General features: G+C 39.9%; 1 protein-coding gene across 5 annotated transcripts in view; it reads right to left on the reverse strand.

Moving 5' to 3' along the window:
• CR1 (complement C3b/C4b receptor 1 (Knops blood group)) overlaps nt 1-20,097 on the reverse strand; it is a 235,393-nt gene that overhangs the window by 158,646 nt on the left and 56,650 nt on the right. For all 5 annotated transcript variants that reach the window (XM_050781586.1, XM_050781567.1, XM_050781577.1 and 2 more), the window contains exons 17-25: nt 18,187-18,405; nt 16,938-17,117; nt 16,224-16,323; nt 10,490-10,575; nt 7,970-8,368; nt 5,757-5,933; nt 5,567-5,669; nt 4,510-4,595; nt 1,641-1,868 (exon numbers count right to left, since the gene is read on the reverse strand). In XM_050781586.1, the coding sequence (XP_050637543.1) occupies nt 1,641-1,868; nt 4,510-4,595; nt 5,567-5,669; nt 5,757-5,933; nt 7,970-8,368; nt 10,490-10,575; nt 16,224-16,323; nt 16,938-17,117; nt 18,187-18,405 (1,578 nt within the window). The remainder of the gene's footprint in view (nt 1-1,640; nt 1,869-4,509; nt 4,596-5,566; nt 5,670-5,756; nt 5,934-7,969; nt 8,369-10,489; nt 10,576-16,223; nt 16,324-16,937; nt 17,118-18,186; nt 18,406-20,097) is intronic.

Here is a 20,097-nt window from a genome sequence, read left to right on the forward strand (position 1 = left end):
TTTGTTACAGCAGCCCTAGGAAACTAATACAGTGTTGTTCTTCTGATGCTAAACCACTCATTTAAAGATAAAACAAAATAGGCTGGGCATGGTGGCTCACGCCTTGTAGTCCCACTGCTTTGGGAGGCCAAGGCAGGTGGATTGCTTTAGCCCAGGAGTTCAAGACCAGCCTGGGCAACATGACGAAAACCGGTCTACATAAAATACACGAATTAGCTGGGCGAGGTGGCATGCACCTGTGGTCCCAGCTATTTGGGAGGCTGAGATGGGAGGCTTGCTTGAGCCAGGGAGGTTGAGGCTGCAGTAAACTATAATTGCACCACTCTACTCTAGCCTGGGCAAAAGAGCAAGACCCTCTCTCAAAAAAAAAAAAAGTACATACACACACAAAAACAAAACAAAACAAAAAAAGAACCAGAACAAAACAGACTAAGCCATCAGCCTCCTGTAAGAAGCTATGTCTTCTTTTTGAGAGAGTATATTGTGTGCTGTGTATTTTTACTTTTTTGTTTTACAATTTTTTAATTTTATTTTTTATAGAGATAGGATCTTGCTGTGTTGGCCAGGTTGGTCTTGAACTCCTGGCCTCAAACAATCCTCTCACCTTGGCCTCCAAAAGCGCTGGGATTATAGGTGTGAGCTACTGTGCCCAGCCATGTGCTGCATATTTTCAAATACAGTCTGAACTCCACTCCCTTCCTTTTGGAGAAGACTTCCTCCATCTGTTCATTCATTAAGACTTCACTGGGGTCTAGGCATTTGCATTAAAAAAATTTACTGGATTCTGATGAGTAGCACTCAGTTGGAGGGTAAAGGTAACAGACAGGTTAAATGCCTGTCATCAGGGTTAGCCTTTTCACCTTGGCTTGTTCTTCTCTCTCAGGGCTTCCCTGTGGATAATGGAATATTCCAAGGCTGGTGCCACATCCCTAATCTCCTACAGCTTCTGTTCTGGAAAAGACCTAATATTTGCCCTAAAGGACTAGGCGACTTCTCCCCCTCCTTAGGAAGAAACAGACTCTTCCTTTTCCTACTCTTTTCTTTGGGCTACTGTTTCCTTGCTTCTTACCCTGAGTGGAACAGTTCAAGTACAAAGATTGAGACGACCTGGAGGCAAGCTGACAAGTGGACAAACGTTAAGTCAAGACGAAGAGAGTCTTTTTGGTTACTTAGCCCATGCAGCAGAACACTAGTTTAAAACCTTAGCTAAATAATATCCACATTTTCAATTTTGAACTTTGCATGCCCATGTACCCCTCATGAACTTATGGAGAGTGTCTGTCAATTATACAGATACTGGTTAGTGTTCATAGGCAGTTGTTTTCATGTCCTCTCCAGTGAATACATTTTTCCTCCTGAATTACATCACTGCACCCTACTACCTTCCCTCCACCCCTCCCCTCAGTCCCATTACCCCACCCTCTTCCACTCCACCAGCAAGAAGAGTTCTCATCTTATAGATTTAAACATACCTTGGCACTGCTGAAACCCATCTGTTTTAGCTATGGTATGTAATTTTGTCATTTCCACTTATGACAAAGTTAAGCTCACAAAAACATACCATAGTCTTATTACAGAAACATGAGGGATGGGTCCAGATATTCTGAACCCATTTAGGATATGTGGAAACAGATACTGACCAGCACGAACAGAAAGTTCACAGCGAGGGGCAGGGCTGCTCCAAACCCCATTCCCTTGAGGGTCACTTGTGCAGCGGATGGTGCTCTCCCCAATGAGGTTGAAGGTCATCCCTCTGTCTGGGTGGGGGTCACATGTGTAAGATATTTCTTTTCCATAGGGAATATCTCCGAGGAGAGCTCCTGTGTGTCTCCCATTAAGGATAGCTGGAGGATTTGGACAAAAGATATCTAGAAAGAAAACAAGAGCTCTCAATTCCATAAAAAATTTTAAATTATTATCCAAGGTGATTTTACAGTTGTCATACTATGACTGTGTTGCCAATTAAGCATACTTTTTTTCTTAAGGAAAGTAGAAACTGCAAAATAAATGTATTAGACCTCTGCTAAGATGGAGCTAAATGAAATGACGACTAAATCAATGTTTATTACAAAAGCCATTGCCAAATTAAGCATCCTGAATTTTTCAGATAGTTAATATTTCTGAATAATAAAGGGTATATTCCTTTAAAGTAAATAAAAATCTTCATAGTCACATTAAAGGGGAATCATCCATTAATTCAACAAGCATTTTTTGAATATCTGCTGTATGTCAAGTACTGTTTTAAGCACAAGATAAATATGATCTTTGACATCAAGAATCTTCATCCTAGAGACATCTTTCTAAAATATATTATGCATTTATTATTTGTATATCAGTGATTTAATTTTTCTTGATGATGCCAGATTATGATTTTCAAAATAAAGATGAAAGATTACAGTAATGCTGTCAAATGAAATAAAATATACTGTGTACTCATATATATGTTTCAAAAAGCTCAAGAATGTTATGGTTTTTTGAGATACTCATTGGTTTTTAAAGGTTTTTTTTTTTTCCCCACTAAACAAACACATTTATTCCTTGGAATGCCTCTATTTGGGGACATCCTTCCCCTTTCTAATTTGCTTTGAATTTGGAAAGAGGATATTACAGTTTAAAAGAATTATAGATAAACTAATCAAAGGTTAAAATAGCTTAACCAATGTTTACACTCTAGTAAGCAATTTCAGATATATGTTGGGTTCATTAGGGTATTTTCTCTTTCTTTTCTTTCATACTTCTTAACTATTCCAGGGAAGTTAAGATTGTCAAATAGCTGACTTCCAACAATGTAAGATGAAATTATCAAGTTTCATCGTACAAATCAGTACAAGACATTGAAATAATTTAAGGCAAAGTATTCATTTGAGCGAAATTCTATTGTAAACTTGTATTTTTAATAGCTATGATCAGAAAGGGAACCAATATCCTGATTAATTTAGTGAAGAAGTAAATGGATAGATTGGACATAGTAGTGTTTCTGGTTTTAACGCACTATTTTCTGCCCTCTTAAAAATCAAAAGCAACCCCCTTGCTGCCATTTCCCTCTCCAGCTATAGTCCTATTTCTACTCTCTTTACATGAAAACTCCTCTAAAATACTGTTTATGATCTGTTACAGTTCCTCTGTTTATTCTCCCTAGAATTCATTCCAATCAGTGTTTGCCAGTACTCCACTGAAACTGCCACTTGTTACCTCCAAGTTGCTAAACCCAAAGATCAATTTTCTGTTCTCACCTAATTTGACCTCTCTATGGAATTTGACACAGTTGATTAATCTAGTCCTTTAAAGGAATTTACACCCTTGGCTTCCAGGGCACCTCACCCTCCTGTGTTTTCTCTTATTGCAGTGGCTGCTTCATTATAATCCCCTTTGCTGATTCCTTCTCACCTTTTCAACTCTTAATCCTGGACATCCAGGCTCAGTCCATGCATCTGTTCTCTAGCAGCACTCACTCCCTAGGTGAAGATCTCTTTCAGTCCTGATTTCAAGCATAGCAGATACAATGAGGGCTTCTACATATCTATGGGCTGCCTGGGACTCTCTAACATATCCATCTGGATATCTAAGAGGAACAATAAAATTATGTCCCAAGAGTAACTTTTGATTTCCCCCTTCCCAAACTTCACACAGTCCCCTGCATTTCAGCTAAGGCAAATTCTACCCTGGCGGTTGCTCTGGCCAAAAATCTAGAAACTGTTTATGATTCTTCTCTTTCTTTCACACCCTCTATCTAAGCACCATCACCAAATTCCATCATCTGCACCTTCAAAATATATCCAGAATTTGATCACTTCTCATCATCATCTTTCCCAATTGCTATCCTGGGCCAACATCTCTGATGAGATTGCTGCAACAGCCTCCCAGCGTGAACCCTCAGGTACACCCAGAGGTTTGCTTGACTACAATTGCCTTTTGGGCCCTCAGCTACTTTCTCAATTGAGAGCACTGACTCAATTAAGAGCATTTTCTTAATAACACTTAGTATCATTTGAACATTTCTATTCATGTCTTTGATTTTTATCTTTATCCTTGCACAAAAATCTAAACATGGACTTATCTGTCTTATTTATAGGCATATTCCCAGTTCCCAGAAGATTGCTTGGCACATAGTAGGTACTCAAATAATTTTCTGTTGAAAGAATGAGTATGTGACTAAATGGATGATTGAGGGAAGAACTGAAAAGTTGAAGTATGACTATTACTTTTGACAGGAAAGAAGAGAAAAATTTAGCCCAGCATCTTACCATACGTTTATTTCTATGAAGCATTTCTCTCTATTTATAGCACAGACTCTCCTCATAAATATTTATAGGAGGGTACCCAAAACACATGATTCTCAGGTTTATTTTTCCCCAAAACGTTGCTTGTATCTATTCCAACAAAGAACTATTTCTATCAAAAGTAGGCATAAACAGCGGGACCAACAGTAGATAATCCCATGGGGCAAACCACATTAAGAAAAAAAACAAAGAGAAAGATCCAGACTGAACAAGTATTCCATCTACTCACGTTCACACACAGGAACACTGTTATTCCAAAGGCTTCTCATTCCAACCAAGACACAATGACTAACGGAGCTGCCCTTTAAGCGAAACCTAAAGAACAAAGCAGTAGTGGTTGGGTGAATGCACCATTTCTCTCTTCCCTTCATTGACAGATCTCAACCTCCTCCCTGAGAATTCCTAAGTTAATTAACATTTTACTGCTCCAGCTAAAGCACAGGTGAAAATGCTCAACTCACTTAGTTTCTCATTGACAGGGGCTCAGAAGCAAAATCTTTTTGGAAAAAGTGTAGCTTTCAGTGAGGACAAAGCAATAACAGCTGGCGAAGTTGTCAATCATACATAATTGGATGTTAGAATATTTCTACTTACTCTTTCATTCCTATTCCAAATTCCACTATTTATTTGTTTAAAAGTTTTTTGAAATACACTTTGCATGCTATTTTATCTTATACACAACTTTCTCTTATATATCAAACTTTTCTTAACAACCCCCTAGAATAGTTATTTATCTCTTCATGTCTGCAAATTATTATTTATTCATATATCTAATGTTCCGTATTTGTATATATATACTTTTTTTTTCAAGATCTGTTGTATTCTTCCCATTGTTTTTTCTTTGTCCCTTACTGGAAGCTGCACATTTTCCAAAATGATTTTACTTCTGAGCCTCTATAAGTGAGAAATCAAATGAGTTGAGCTTTTTGCTTTTTAAACTTCTGTTCATGGATCCAGCTGGTTCATACCATACTTTCCAATCATTGTTTCAGATATTAGTCTCCTCTAGTACTTCTTTTCCACTAGGCCAGTCCCCTTTTGTGGACTGGTGATTGTATTTCTGTTTATACTTGACACTGAGTTATATGTGCCATTTTTTCTTCATCTCTTTATCTCTTGATAGTAGTGTCACTTAGTCCCTACCCTTATTTTAAAACTACACTTCCAGAAGTTAATCTCCCTGGGTTCTTCTTTTCCTAGGTCAGCCCTCTTTTTGGATTGATCCTTGAGCTCAAGAGTCACTCTCCAGTGCTAAGTCCTTGATCTTAATTCTGGGTCACACTCACCCTTCATCACAGACAAAGGACACCTTTGCCCCAAGCTGGAGATTAAATGGAACTAGCACACGGCCATGATGGAGTTGACCCAAGAAGTCATCACAGGATTTCACTAGAAGAAGAAAAAAAGAGAAAATAGGAGTAAGACCTCCATGTGCGGGGTAAAGAGAGCAATCTGGAAGCTAGAGAGTTGAGGCACCTGCACATCTGGGGGCTTCAGGGCTCCAGTCTCCCTGGGGCGTGCAGTGCAGAGACGCAGCCCCTCTGAGGTCATAGCCGGGCTCACAGCTGTAGAACACTTCCTGCCCAGGTGAAAATTTGTCCTGATGACTTGGGGTATGCTCACCATGCAGGATTTCTGGAGGTGGCTGACACACTGTGGAAAGGACAGTTCCAGAGCACTTGTTACTTACGGGGGAATTTCCTATGCTTCCTGAAGGCCTCATAGCTAGTCAGACATAGAGAAATAGAACCCAATTCTCCCTAGCACAAGGCCCCAAATTCACTTGTAAATCTACAGGGCATGAGGTATTTTCTCCTAGCTCTGGCTATCCAATGTGGAGTTATTAGTATTGGTGGATTCTCCATCTACATATTTCCTAGGAAGGTAATCCCGATTTGTACCATTGTTAGTCAGGTAATGAGACTGTCACCTGAGACCAAGTCTGTTCTACAGATTTCCCCCAATTTCTCTGATTGCACACCAATGACTAAAGTACAGTCATACTGTTTCTGGACAGGCAAGCCCCCAAATCGGGGCTTACTCTGGAAGGGTTCTTGCCTCACCCAGGAAAGAATTCAGGGATGAGCCAGTGGTGCCAGACAACAATCTTTTAGTGAAGGGCACTGCCCTTGCAGAGCAGGGCTAACTCACAGACAGTGCACTCAGAGTCAGCAACATAAGGGCTGCTGGCAGCCAACTGTATTTATACTCCTGTAAACCTGTTTCAGTTACATGTAAATTAAGGAATGGATCAATGCAGATTGAGGGGCGAGTTATTTAGAACTTTCCAGGAAAAGGGTGGTAACTTCTAGGTTGTTGCCATGGCATTTGTAAACTGTCATGGTGCTGATGGGACTATGAGGGCAGCTAGCAATTGCTTTCATCGCCATCTGCTGGTTCCTGCTGTTTTTTCACTTCATCCTGTCTGGGCCAGAGCCTGTTTTGGTCAACAGGATTGTGACCAGAACACAAGCCCTGTCCATCTCCTGCCTCAACACATCCGTCTTTATATCCCTTTATCTGTTCGTCTTCCCAGCTCAGTGGTTGTACACTAACACCACTGGGTTGGTAGAAGAATTGTAAGCTCTTTCTCTGTCCCTACGTATCAGCCATAACACCTCCCACTCAGCTGCTAAGCCAGCTATTGTGGCATCAGTAGACAAGATGAGCCATCAAAAACATAAGCCCTTAAATAAACCAGTCCTTTGTCACCAGAGAGCATATTATTTGGAGAGTATTTGACTCAACATCTGCCTTTATTTATAGTCATGTTCATTCATGCTTAGGGCATCAGAACCCATTTTAACATCAACCTAATCTATACTTCATTAAAGATGAATTTAGAAATATTTAACTGGCTTTGAACAAGTTACTTTCACTCTTGACTTAGACTCCTAGGGATAAAATGTAGGATGTGGATGGCTTGAGCCTAGGAGTTTGAGGCTGCAGTGAGCCATGATTATATCACTGTACTTCAGCCTAGGCAACAGAGTGGGACCTCAACTCTAATAAATAGTTTTTAAATAAAATAAAATAAAAAATAAAATGTAGGAGGCAGACCATTGTAGACAAACTCTAAGGTCTTTGTCTCTATTATGAGGCTATGATTTCTGTCTTTGTAAGCCAGTCTCTTTCTTTCACCAATGGATGCTGATAGAAGTATGGCAAGAGACAAAACATTCAGACTCTGGGGTCTAACACACCTGCCTTTTAAAATCTTGGGTGTCTCACTTAGAACATGTGACTTGGCTAATTTATTTAACCTCTGAAAGACCAAGCTGATGTCACTATTAAATGGATAATACAACAGCACAATTTCAAACTGTTGTTGTAAACAATGAATGAGAAAATGCATATAAAGTGCTTAGTGCACAGTTGACCATAAAGTCCATATAATTTTTCAATATAATTGAGAGAGATTGCAGCTGTTACTTTGCCCTGAGAATTGATTAATAAGTCAGTCCAAAATAGCTTTTTTCTTGGCTAATTAAGGTCTTGCTTTTCAAAATGAAGACACATATGCATGGGTGCATGCACACCCCCGATTCTTAATTTCATGCTTCTTCCCCCAAAACTTACTTTCCCACCCTCCTCACCACACATCCCTCCCCCTGAACAAATACTGATCTCCTGATCCAACAGCAATGCATGTCATTTGCAGGGACCTTCTAGGCCTCAGGCAGACTCACCCCTGGAGCAGCTTGGTAACTCTGGCTCCCATTTGTTCAGGGCCTGGCATTGCACACGGCGGGGTCCTTTCATGACAAAGCCAGGCTGACACCTAAACTCCACAACTTCATTTAAGGAAAATAAGCTTCTGTTGACAGACACCAGTATTCCATTTTCCACATTTGGAGGCGTGCATTTGTTAGGTATAATGCACTGAGGGGCCGGGCCGCTCCAGATGCCCACTTGGCCATCTTTGCTGGTGCAGTATATGGAGGGCTCACCCACGAGCTCAAACAGCTTTTTCCTTCCGCTTCCAAGATTGCAGCGGTAGGTCACCACAGATCCGTAGTGAAAATACTCTCTGTTGGTGCTAATGAAATCTCCATTGGTGATGGCTGGGGGTAGCCCACAAGGAATTCCTGGAAAAGGAGACAGCAAGTTAACCAAAGCAAAACCTTGGGACAGAGTCTTGCGGTCACCCAGGCTGGAGTGCAGTGCACCATCTCGGATCACTGCAGCCTCCACTTCCGAGGTCCAGCAATCCTCCCACCTCAACCTCCCGAGTAGCTGGGATCACAGGCATGCACCACTGTGTCTGGTTTATTTTTCTATTTTTAGTAGAGATGGGATTTGGCCATGTTGGGCAGGTTAGTCTTGAACTCCTGGCCTCAAACAATCTGCTTGCCTTGGACTTTCAAAGTGCTGGGATTATAAGCGTAAGCCACTGCATCCAGCCTGGTTTCTAATAATTACACTTTATAGTAAATTTTGCTAACAGTTTTTTTTAAATTCCAAATTACCAGAAGTAAATATTGACAATATTATTCTCATCTAATATTTGCTAATGTACAGACATGTTCTTACAGTTGTAAAATATTATGAGTTCTGTTCTACTCAGTTAGCCTTATTTCACTAAATGTGTCTACATATTATTAGAGCCCACTTTTTTTTTCTTGTTTTTTTTTTTTGAACAGAGTCTCACTCTGTTCCCCAGGCTGGAGTGCAGTAGCATGATCTTGGCTCACTGCAACCCCCATCTCCCAAGTTGAAGCGAGTTTCCTGCCTCAGCTTCCTGAGTAGCTGGGATTAGAGGCATGCAGCACCACACATGGCTAACTTTTGTATTTTTAGTAGAGATGGAGTTTCACCATATTGACCAGGCTGGTCTCGAGCTCCTGACCTCAAGTGATCTGCCCGCCTCAGCCTCCCAATGTACTGGGATTACAGGCATGAGCCACTGCACCTAGCCTATAGTCTATGTTTTTATTTCTCCTGCTAAATGAGAATTTAACTATGTTATCTCACCATTATTAATTTAGTTCTCTCTCTATAGAAGGCACTTGCCTTTGTGGTATTGGATATTAATATAATAAAGCATATAGCATAGCATTTTTTTTGAGACAGGGTCTTGCTCTGCTGCCCAGGCTGAAGTGCAGTGGCCCGATCATGGCTCGTTGCAGCCTCAACCTCTCTGGCTCAAGCAATCCTCCCACCTCTCAGTCTCCCGAGTAGTTGGGACTATAGGCGTGTGCTACCATGCCCGTTTGATTTTTGTATTTTTTGGAGAGACAGGGTTTCACCATGTTGTACAAGCTGGTCTCGAACTCCTGGGCTCAAGCTATCTGCTCACCTAGTCCTCCCAAAGTGCTGGGATTACAAGTTTGAGTCACCACACGTGGCTCAGTATAGCATCTTTATTAAATAATAAGACAAAAAACTCTGGCAGAACTAATAAAGACAAAGCACAAATATATAATATTACATAGAATAAACAAGATACTTACAGATTCAGAAGTAATAAAAATAACTGGATACTGATCTACAGCCATACCACCCTGAATGCGCCCAATCTCGTCTGATCGTGGAAGAACTGAATACTGTGTCCTACTGTACTGTGGGGCAGTGCCCAGCCAGTATGTTGACCTTCTATAAAGTTGGTTCCTACTTATCTTCCCACCAACTGGGTTTGAAATTGCTGATTTCCTCACACCATCACCAAATGCAGGATTATACACATTTTATATTCCTTTTTAGCTTGCAATTGCTCATTCCCTTTGCTCCCCAAAATGTAGAAAGCTCATCTTCCAAACAACTCACAGGGAAGACGGCATGATCCTGTTTAGACAAAGAATAAGAAGGAAGAAAGAGCTACATGGCTTGAATATCCGATGTGATACTAAGAGCTTGCAGAGAGGATATAGGGTTTATTTCACTGACTTTGTATTTGTTGACTTCAGTGAAGAAAATGCTCTTCAAACTGCGGGTGTTCAACCAACAGAGGAGGAAATTGGGGGCTGTTTAAATGAGCTCAAGACTAGTTTAAAATAAATTAGACCTTGAGATAAGAAAAAAACAAAAACGCATTTCTAGGTGAAGGTGGAAGTTTGGGATGCTGTGAGCCATTCTAAGGATATGACTGGATTCTTCAAATATCAGAAGGATACCATTTCCAAGAGGCATGAGATTCATTCTTTGTGATTCTAGGAGGACAACTCTAGGATTAAACGGTGGGGTGAATGGGGAAAGAGACTTCAACTCACGCTGACAAATTGGCGGCTTCGTGCTCCAATGGGCTGTATTGCCTGAGATGACACATTCAGCAGATGAGTGACCAATGAGTCGGTGCCTAAAGGCAAACAGTGGAAAATAATTGTGCTGTACATGCCTCATCAACGTCCTCACAGCATGCATATGTGGCAAACCAGAAGGATTACAATGTAGGAGAAGTCTAAGGCCTAGCCTAAACTTTACCTGTTGTTCCCAGCTTTTCTAGTTCTTTTTCCTATTCTCTCATTGAAAGAGATATTTTTGCTCTAACTTCTCCTGGCCCACTTTGCTTCTTAATATGTTGGCTTCATTGTGGACTGTACCTGGCACCAAAATAAAACAATTATTTTGTAGACCTGTTTGACAATTTTTTTCATAAATTCTATTTTCTTTAAATACTATTTCTGCCATTTTTTGTTTGCATTTTCCCATAATTTGTGTGTGTGTGTGTGCATAATACTATGTCATCTTACTTGAGACATGTTTTTTATAAATACAAGATTTGTTGCTGTTGATCTTGTCTAGGAGACTTTGTCTTTCAACAAGAAGATTAAACCACATGTATTGAGATAAATGATACATTTGATTTGCTTTCATCATCATTCTTTCACTGCCTTTTTCACTGATTTCGTGATGCCCAATGATGAGGATGTGGAGAAAGCAATGAATAAAATGACCTGACCCAAACATGAGGGGGCTTATTTCTGGTGGAGGAGATAAATGCATTCCTTGCCTTTTCCTTCCCTCTCACTTGCTATATGGAAGAGATAAATTCAGCTGTTTTAGTCATTCTAATAATTTGGAAATTAAACTTTATATGTTTTCCAATGAGGAATTTCATTTTATACGTGTGCATGTATATTATAAATATGCACACAACAGATATTTAAATCTATTTTCTCAATTTTAGACTGAAACTCTATATAGTCAGTCTACTTATCTTTTCTGTAATGTAAGTCTAGCCTACCTTTTGTTACTGTCTCACATTTTCTGGTTTTATTGATATGTTCTATGAGTTTAGAGAGATTATTAATAAATTATGATTACATTGCCAAATTTTTATGTGTACTTTATTTTTATTGTTGTTTTTTCTTTTTACCAATATCCTATCTTATTGAAATTTCTTTTGGAATTCATCATTCTCCTTTTTAAAAATTTGCTCATGAATTGCCTGGGAAGCATACTTAAATGGTACAATTTTTGTGTCTTTGCTTATCCTTTAATGTGTGTCTGGAGCCTCTAGGTGTGAATATTAGCTTGGTGCAATAGAAATGCTACCTTATACCATTTCGTGTTGTATAGAATCAATGTGGTGCCAATAAATTTACTTCTTTTGCGGGTATTATATTTTCACATTTTATTTCTGGAATCTGAGTTTTTTTCTCTATCCCTGAAACACAGAAGTTTCCCTAGTGATGGCTAGGTATGGGATTATATGTTTACCCTTCTAGAATTTTTGTTACATGTATTTTGAATCCTGACACTGTGTTACATATGTCTTTCCTTTTTGGAGACAGGATCTCATTCTGTCATCCAGGCTGGAGTGCAGGGGTGCCATCATGGCCCACTGAAGCCTCAGCCTCTTGGCCTCAGGTGATCCTCCCACCTCAGTCTCCTCCCTAGTTGTGACAACAGGCACACACCACCACACCCAGCTAATTTTTATACTTTTTTGTAGAGATGGGGTTTTGCCATGTTGCCCAGGCTGGTCTCGAGCTCCTGGGCTCAAGTGGTTCTCTTGTCTCAGCCTCTCAATGTGTTGGGATTACAGGTGTGAGCCACTGTGCCTGCCTGTCTTCTCCTTTTCAGCTTTCCCCGCTGCATTCAGGGAAAATTTGGTTAACTCCTCTTACTCTTTGCTTTAATTTTCTGCAATATTCATTGTGAGATATATATATATATATTTATGTATATATATATCACATGTATGAAATGAAATATATAAACCCATGGAATACATATATTCATTCACATACAAACTTCATGGCTAGTTTCACAGAAGTATTTGTACAATTGAATCTTGTTACCAATATGAAAAGGAGAGTGTTCTGAAAGTTTGCCTGGTTTCTTGGCAGTAAATCTCTTTTGTAAAATTTCTCCTGATTTTTCAGACTGGTCTCTTTTACATGTATTTCCTGTTTCTAGTCATAAGCTCAATGGTTTTCTGCTGTATGCCTTAGAGAGGTTCCCCCCTTATTCAGCAATGCAAGATGAGGAGGGTACAGTCAGGAAATTTATCAATTGTATTTAAAAATGCTCCAAAAAAAAAAAAAAGTAAAGGAGATATTGGATTTATTCTAATTTTACTTTGTCAGATTCTATGTGCTATGGTCTGTGAGGTCTAGGCTGGCATATGTGCTGGACACCACAATTCTCCTTTCAGTATTGGTTGCGGTGGCACAAATGTAGCCCTTATTCACTACCTGGCTTAGCTGTTCCAGTGAAGAGTGACGTTGAGGCAGAGCCTCCACTGTGTGCTGAGCAAGGCTGAGCACCAACAGCTGGGCCGTGCGCTGTGAGCACCTGACGCTTGACATTTTCAAAGGGGCTCTGTTGCAGGTTGAATTGTGTCTCCCCCGGATATGTTGAAGTCTTAACCCCCAGTCTCTGTGGATGTGATCTTATTTGGAAATACAGTCTTTGCAGATGCAATCAAGTTAAGATGAGGTCATTAAGGTAGGCCCTAATCCAATGTGACAGGTGTCATAAAAAGGGAAAACTTTGAACAGAAACATGCACAGAGAGGAGAACAGCATATGAGGACACAGACCCAGAGGGAAGATGGCCATGCGAGGACCGGGACAGAACAAATTGGAGTTCCACTGCCACACGCCAAGGAAAGCCTGGGGCTCCAGAAGCTGGAAGACGCAATGAAGGATTCTACCCTACAGGATTCAGAGGGAGCATGGCCCTGCCAACACCTCGATTTTGGACTCCTATCCTCTAGAACAGAACTCCAAAAACTTCTGTTGTATTAAGCCGCCCATTTTGTGTTACAGACATTCCTCAAGGATATTGCAGGTTCAGTTCCAGAACACCACAATAAAACAAATATCAAAACAGATGAGTCATATGAATTTTTTGATTTCTCAGTGAGTCTAAAAGTTGTGTTTGTACTATACAGCAGTCTATTAAGTGTGAAATAGAATTATATCTGAAAAAAGTCATACTTTAAAAAATGGTTTATTGATAAAAAATGCTAAGGATTATCTGACCTTCAATCAGTCGTAATCTTTTTGCTGGTGGAGGGTCTTGCCTCAAGATTGATGGCTGCTGACTGCTCAGGGCGGTGGTTGCTGAAGGCTGGGGTGGCTGTGGCTATTTCTTAAGCTGAGACAACAATAAAATTGCTGTATTGATTGACTCTTTCACAAAAGATTTTTCTAGCATGCAATGCTATTTGATAACATTTTACCCTCTGAACTGCTTTCAAAATTGGAGTCAATCCTCCCAGATACTGCTGCTGCTTTGTCAACTAAGTTTATGTAATATTCTAAATCCTTTGTGGTCATTTTCACAATGCTCATGTCATCTTCACCAGAAAGAGACTCCACCTCAAAAAAATCACTTTCTCTGCCCTTTCACAAGAAGCAACTCCTCATCTGTTCAAGTTTGATCATAAGATTGTAGCAATTCAGTCACATCTTCAGGCTCCACTTCTAACTGTAGTTCTCTTGCTATTTCTACCACATCTGCAGTTATTTCCTCCACTGAAGTCTTGAACCTCTCAAAGTCAGCCATGAGGGTTGGAATTAACTTCTATCAAACTCTTGTTAATGTTGATATTTTAACCTCTTCCCATGAATCATGAATGTTCTTAATGATATGTATAATGATGAATTCTTTCCAGCAGTTTTCAACTTACTTTGTTCAGATCCATCAGAGGAATTACTGTCTGGGAACTGGCCTTACAAAATGTATTTCTTAAATAATGAAACTTGAAAGTCAAAATTACTCCTTCAGCCATGGTCTGCAGAATGGCTGCTGTGGTCAGCAGGTAGGAACACTCCATTCATCTCTGTGTCCATCTCCATTACAGCTCTTGGTTGTTTAGGTATAATGTCAATAAGCAGTAATATTTTGAAAGAAATCTATTTTTCTGAGCACTAGATCTCAACAGTGGACTTAAAATATTCAGTAAACCATGCTGCAAACATATTTCTGTCGTCAGGCTTTGTTGTTCCATTTATAGACACAGGCAAAGTACATTTAGCATAATTCTTAAGGGCCCGAGGGTTTTTAGAATGGTCAGTGAGCATTGGCTTCAACTCGAAGTCACCAGCGGCATTAGCTCCTAAAAATCAGCCTATCCTTTGAAGCTTTGAACCCAGGCATTGGCTTCTCCTCTCTAACTATGGAAGTCCAACAGATGGCTGTTTTGTCTACATGGAAAATCTGTTATTTAGTGTAACACCTTCATCCATGATCTTAGCTAGATCTTCTAGATAACTTGCTGCAGCTTCTACATGAGCACTTGCTGCTTCACCTTGGATCTTTATGTTATGGAGAGGGCTTCTTTCCTTAAACCTTAGGGACCAAATTCTGCTAGCTTCCAGCTTTTATTCTGGAGCTTCCTCACCTCTGGCAGCCTTCACAGAACTGAAGAGTTAGGGCCTTGCTCAGGATTAGGCTTTGGCTTCAGGAAACGTTTCAAGTTTGATCTTGTATCTAGAGCATTAAAACTTCTTCCCTATCAGCAATAAGGCTGTTTCACATTTTGTTATTCATGTGTTCACTGCAATAGCACTTTATATTTCCTTCAAGTACTTTTGATTTGCCTTTACAAGTCTCTAGCTGTTTGGCACACGATGAATGGCTTTGGCCTATCTTGGTTTTCAACATATCGTCCTCAGTAAGCTTAATAATCCCTAGCTTTTGACTTCAAGTAAGAGATGCATGACTCCTCCCTTCATGTCAACACTTAAAGGCCAGTGTAGGGCTATTAAGTGGCCTAATTGTAGTATTATTGTGTCTCAGGGATTAGGGAGTCCTGAAGAGAGGGAGAGAGAAGGAGAATGTCTAGTCCATGGAGCAGTAAAAGCACGCACATTTATTGATTAAGTTTTCTGTCTCATATGGGTGCAGTTCGTAGGGACCCCAAACAATGACAATAGTCACATGAAAGATCACTGATGACACATACTATCACAGACATGATAATAATGAAAACATCTGGGATATTGTGAGAATAATCAAAATGCTACACAGAGACACAAAGTGAACACACGCTGTTGGATAAATGATGCGACTGACATACTTATCGTAGCGTTGCCACAAGCCTTCAATTTATAAAAAGCATAACATCTGCAAAGTACATTAAAATGAGGAAGGACTGTACTTTCTGAGGGCAGCCCAAGCAAGTGATCATGCTGTTATCATTAAGATTTGTTCTCTCACACAGCCACTACATGCCCTTCCCTTTCTTCCAGCAATGTCTACTCTGGATTAGGGTAGTTTGTGTGCTTTGACTACTATACTTCTAATTATTTTTCCTTCCCATCCGGTGAACGGCATACTCTTTATATGTGCATTGCCCTGGTTTCCAGCAAGGATACAGATATTCCCCTAATCTTCTCCTATCGTTGTTCATTTCAATCAGGAGTTAACACCTGTGTTCAAACCTCTTAAGAGCAGGCGGCAGTAGCCTAGTTTCCTTCCTGAGATGTGGCTAGAAGGTAGTATTGCTGTGCTGGACTTTTAAACCAAGAGATGTTGCTGCCAACTCACCCTGTAGTACAAGAATAGTTGATTCTGGATCCAACCTGGATGTCTGTGATCACGTGCACCATGCCATTCACTGGATCTGGAGGAGTTTTACATGATTTACCTATGGGAAAGAAAGTGTTTTGGATCCAGGTAGAGTAATCAGGACTCTCTTCAGTAAGTAAGGTCTCCATCAACATGTAGCTTGCTGAAGAAAATACGCAGTTCTGATGGTTCCACAGATTTTGCCACCTTGAGAAAACTAATCAGAGCGCCTCAGGATCAGCCACCTACTAAGCCCCACTTTGAAAAAGACCTTCCCTCCAGATCTATCTAGATCTAGATTTAGATCTGTGTAGAGACCTTGCATCCCTTATCAGAATGTAAAAGTCACTTATTGCATTAGTTACTACCAATATATTTCAAAGTTTGCAAAGGATTTCTTCCCACCTTGTTATTCAAACAGAATTTGTCTTCTTACACCATTTTTTTCCCCCCTGATCTAGTCACTTATTATTTTTCTTCCCATAGGGAATGAAGGTTTTCTCTACAACTGTTTCTTGAAACAGTCTCTTGAAGTGAGCATTTCAAGCAATAATCAAGGATGACCTACAAGAAAAGCTCTTACATCCACCTATCTGAACACTTTTCATAAAAGGTTTCTCATATCCCACATTTGAAAACATTCAATAAGAAGCTTTTGCAGACATGGGAAAGCTCCAATGCAAGTTTACTCACGTTTACAGACATCTTTGGGACTCGACCACACCAGGTTATCCAGACATGTGATAGAGAACGGCCTCCCGTAGTACTCAGGACGGCATTCGTACTTTAAAGATGTCCCAATGGGAAAGTCAGATGCATTGGTTTGGGTTTTCAACTTAGCAAACAGAAAATGATCCGGGGCATTACAGTGACCTAGAGACCAAGAAATCAAGAATATCTGAGTTAATAAAAAGATACCCAATATGTTTCCTCTTTTCTCTTCCTTGGTAGATTTGATGCCAGAAGAAAAGAAACTTTTAGTTTTGAAAAAACAAAAACAAAAACAACAACAACAAGAAACTTCCCTGTAAAATAGAAGGGAAAGTTCCATTAGCATAGGCTTATAAGGAAGTATATTATCTGGGAGACTAACTGTTATCGGGTCTTTCTACTCATATAATTTATATATTTTAATTTTTACTTTTTTTTTTCTATTTTTAGTAGAGTTGGAGGTTCATCATGTTTGCAGGCTGGTCTGGAACTCCTGACCTCTAGTGATCCACCCGCCTTGGCCTCCCAAAGTGCTGAGATTACAGGTGTGAGCCACTGTGGCCAGCCTATTTTCATTGTTTTTGAGATAGGGTCTCACTCTGTCACCCAGGCTGGAGTGCAGTGGCACAGTCTCAGCTCACGGCAACCTCTGCCTCCCAGGCTTAAGTGATCCTCCCATCTCAGCCTCCCGAATAGCTGGGAACACAGGCAATTGCCACCACGCTCAGCTAATGCTCATCTAATTTAATGTAAATATAGCTCTGATTTAATTTTTCACATTTTTAGGAAGCCAAAAAGAGTGTTTCTGCCCAGCTTCCACCTTTCTTGTCTGGTTTCCTTGTATTTCAGGGCATCAAAACTCCAATGAGAGGCTGAAAAGCATGGGCAGGAACTCAAGACATTTCCTGGTAGGAAGAGACACTGATTTTCTAGGTCAGATTTCTCAGCTAGCCGTTGCAATAAGGGGATTCACGGCATTTGTTTTTAATTCATATGATTCTAATGAAGGATTTTCCCACCACTCATCACCTCCCTGTTTTTTCATCAGTCCCTCCAGCTGCAAAGGTCATCAGGATCTCATATGTTGACCTACCTTAGAACCATTTATCATTGGCTGGGCATTCCATTGTGGCAAATGCACACAGAGAAACCATACTGTAATAATGGAAATATGGAGGGCCTGTGTTAGATATTCTGAACCCATTTGGGATGTGGGGAAATGAGCACTAACCCAGAATTCCACAGCGAGGGGCGGGGCTGCTCCAAACCCCATTCCCTTGAGGGTCACTTGTGCAGCGGATGGTGCTCTCCCCAATGAGGTCGAAGGTCATCCCTCTGTCTGGGTGGGGGTCACATGTGTAAGTTACAGCTTTTCCAACGGGAAAGACTTCCAGAGGTTTTCCTGTGTGTCTCCCATTAGGAATAACTGGAGGACTTGGACAAAAGATTTCTGGAAAAAAGACAAAAGCCCTAAGTTTCATTCAGGAGTTTCCCCAGAGGTATTCTGCAATTACAGGGTGCTATGATTGTTGTTGCTGAAAATATGCTAATGAGGTGACAGTAGACATTAGGACTTTGAAGAGTTGGATTAAATGAGATGTCATTGAAAGTGTATTGCAAAGTACAAAAGAGATTTTTCTATCCTGAATCTTCCAGATAGTAACGGTTCCTGGACTACAGAAACGTTACAACTTTAATGAAGTAGCAAAACATTTGAAGAAGAAAAATAACCATTTTGATGGGTTACTCATTCATTTAGTCAATATTTATTAATTGAGCACTTGTCCTGTGTCAGCCACTCATCAGGATCCTGGGGATGCAGTGCTGAGGAAGGAGCCTACGTTCTTGGGAAATATTTCTCAAATGCATATATGTGTGCTAATCATCTTAAATAGGTGAAACCTTCCACTGATTACTTATTGATACTGATCATCAATCTCTGTGATAACAATAGCCCTGTCACAGTGAATTGAAACGTAGTCAGGCCATTATAAAAAACTCCAAATGGATTCAGATTGCTTTGCTTTTGAAAATGTCTGTGTCTGTTGATGATTAATTTTCTCTTTTTACGTTCTGGGTCAGGTTTCAAGTTGTTACTCCTTTCTAGCATCTGCTGATTTGTTTAGAACAGTCTCTCCCTCATTTCTAATTGGCGTTTTTCGTTAGAACTGGAATTTGGAAGAAGCTACTTTAACTAGCAAGAGTTATGAAAAATAAGAGAAATCTTGAGTAGTCAATCAATGAGTTTTAATGCATAGTAGTAGAACAGACATTTGTCATGCTGCTTCAAGGAGCACTGGATTAGTTAGACAGCAAGAATCTCTATATAAGTTTTGTTCTTACAAAATTTTCCTCTAAAAAGCACTGTAAGATGTCCAAGTATATTTCTAAGAACATAAACATTTTAGTAAAATTTCATGGTCTTCTAAAGAAACATGTTTTCCAATTGTTAGAATCAAGAAATGAAGCAAAGTTCTATCTTCCATTAGGGAAATTACAAATAGTTAGACTAGGAGAAATCAGTAGTCTACCGATTATTGAACATATGGGGCTCTTTTTTTCAAAAATCCACTTATTATTTATGAATCTCTCAGCATAAATGACTTAGGTACATGTTTTGAGAAATTAAGGAGTCTCCAACTGCTCGCCCTGTCTAATGTTGCATCCCACTTTTCCCTCATTCCTCAGTGCTTTGCTCTATTATCTTCATAGCATTGAATTTATTTTTTTTCTTGTCCCTCTCCCCACCTGAGGAGAAACAACATGGGGACAGGGAATTCATTCGTCTTGTTCATTGATAAAACTCCAGTGGCTAGATGAACATCAGGCACAAAGTACGTGATCAATAAATATTATTAAATAAAGGCATGTTTAATATTTGTGTATTATCAAATACATACAAAAATTGTAGACTGACTGCACCTGATGGAAGTACAAAATGAAAAAGAAAGAAGGGAGGAAGAAAGGAAGAGAAAAAAGAAAGAAAGAGAGAAACAAAGTAAATTGTTAAAGCTTCACATTATCTGATCTCTCCTGAAACTCCTAGAAGCACACTACCGTAGGCTTTATTGCGGTAGAACACAGAATATAGAAGGACAGAGACAGATCAGATGATTCCAAAGACAGGTGATGTACACATTGA

This window comes from Macaca thibetana, chromosome 1 (genome assembly GCF_024542745.1).
Source record: "Macaca thibetana thibetana isolate TM-01 chromosome 1, ASM2454274v1, whole genome shotgun sequence".
NCBI lineage: Eukaryota > Metazoa > Chordata > Mammalia > Primates > Cercopithecidae > Macaca > Macaca thibetana.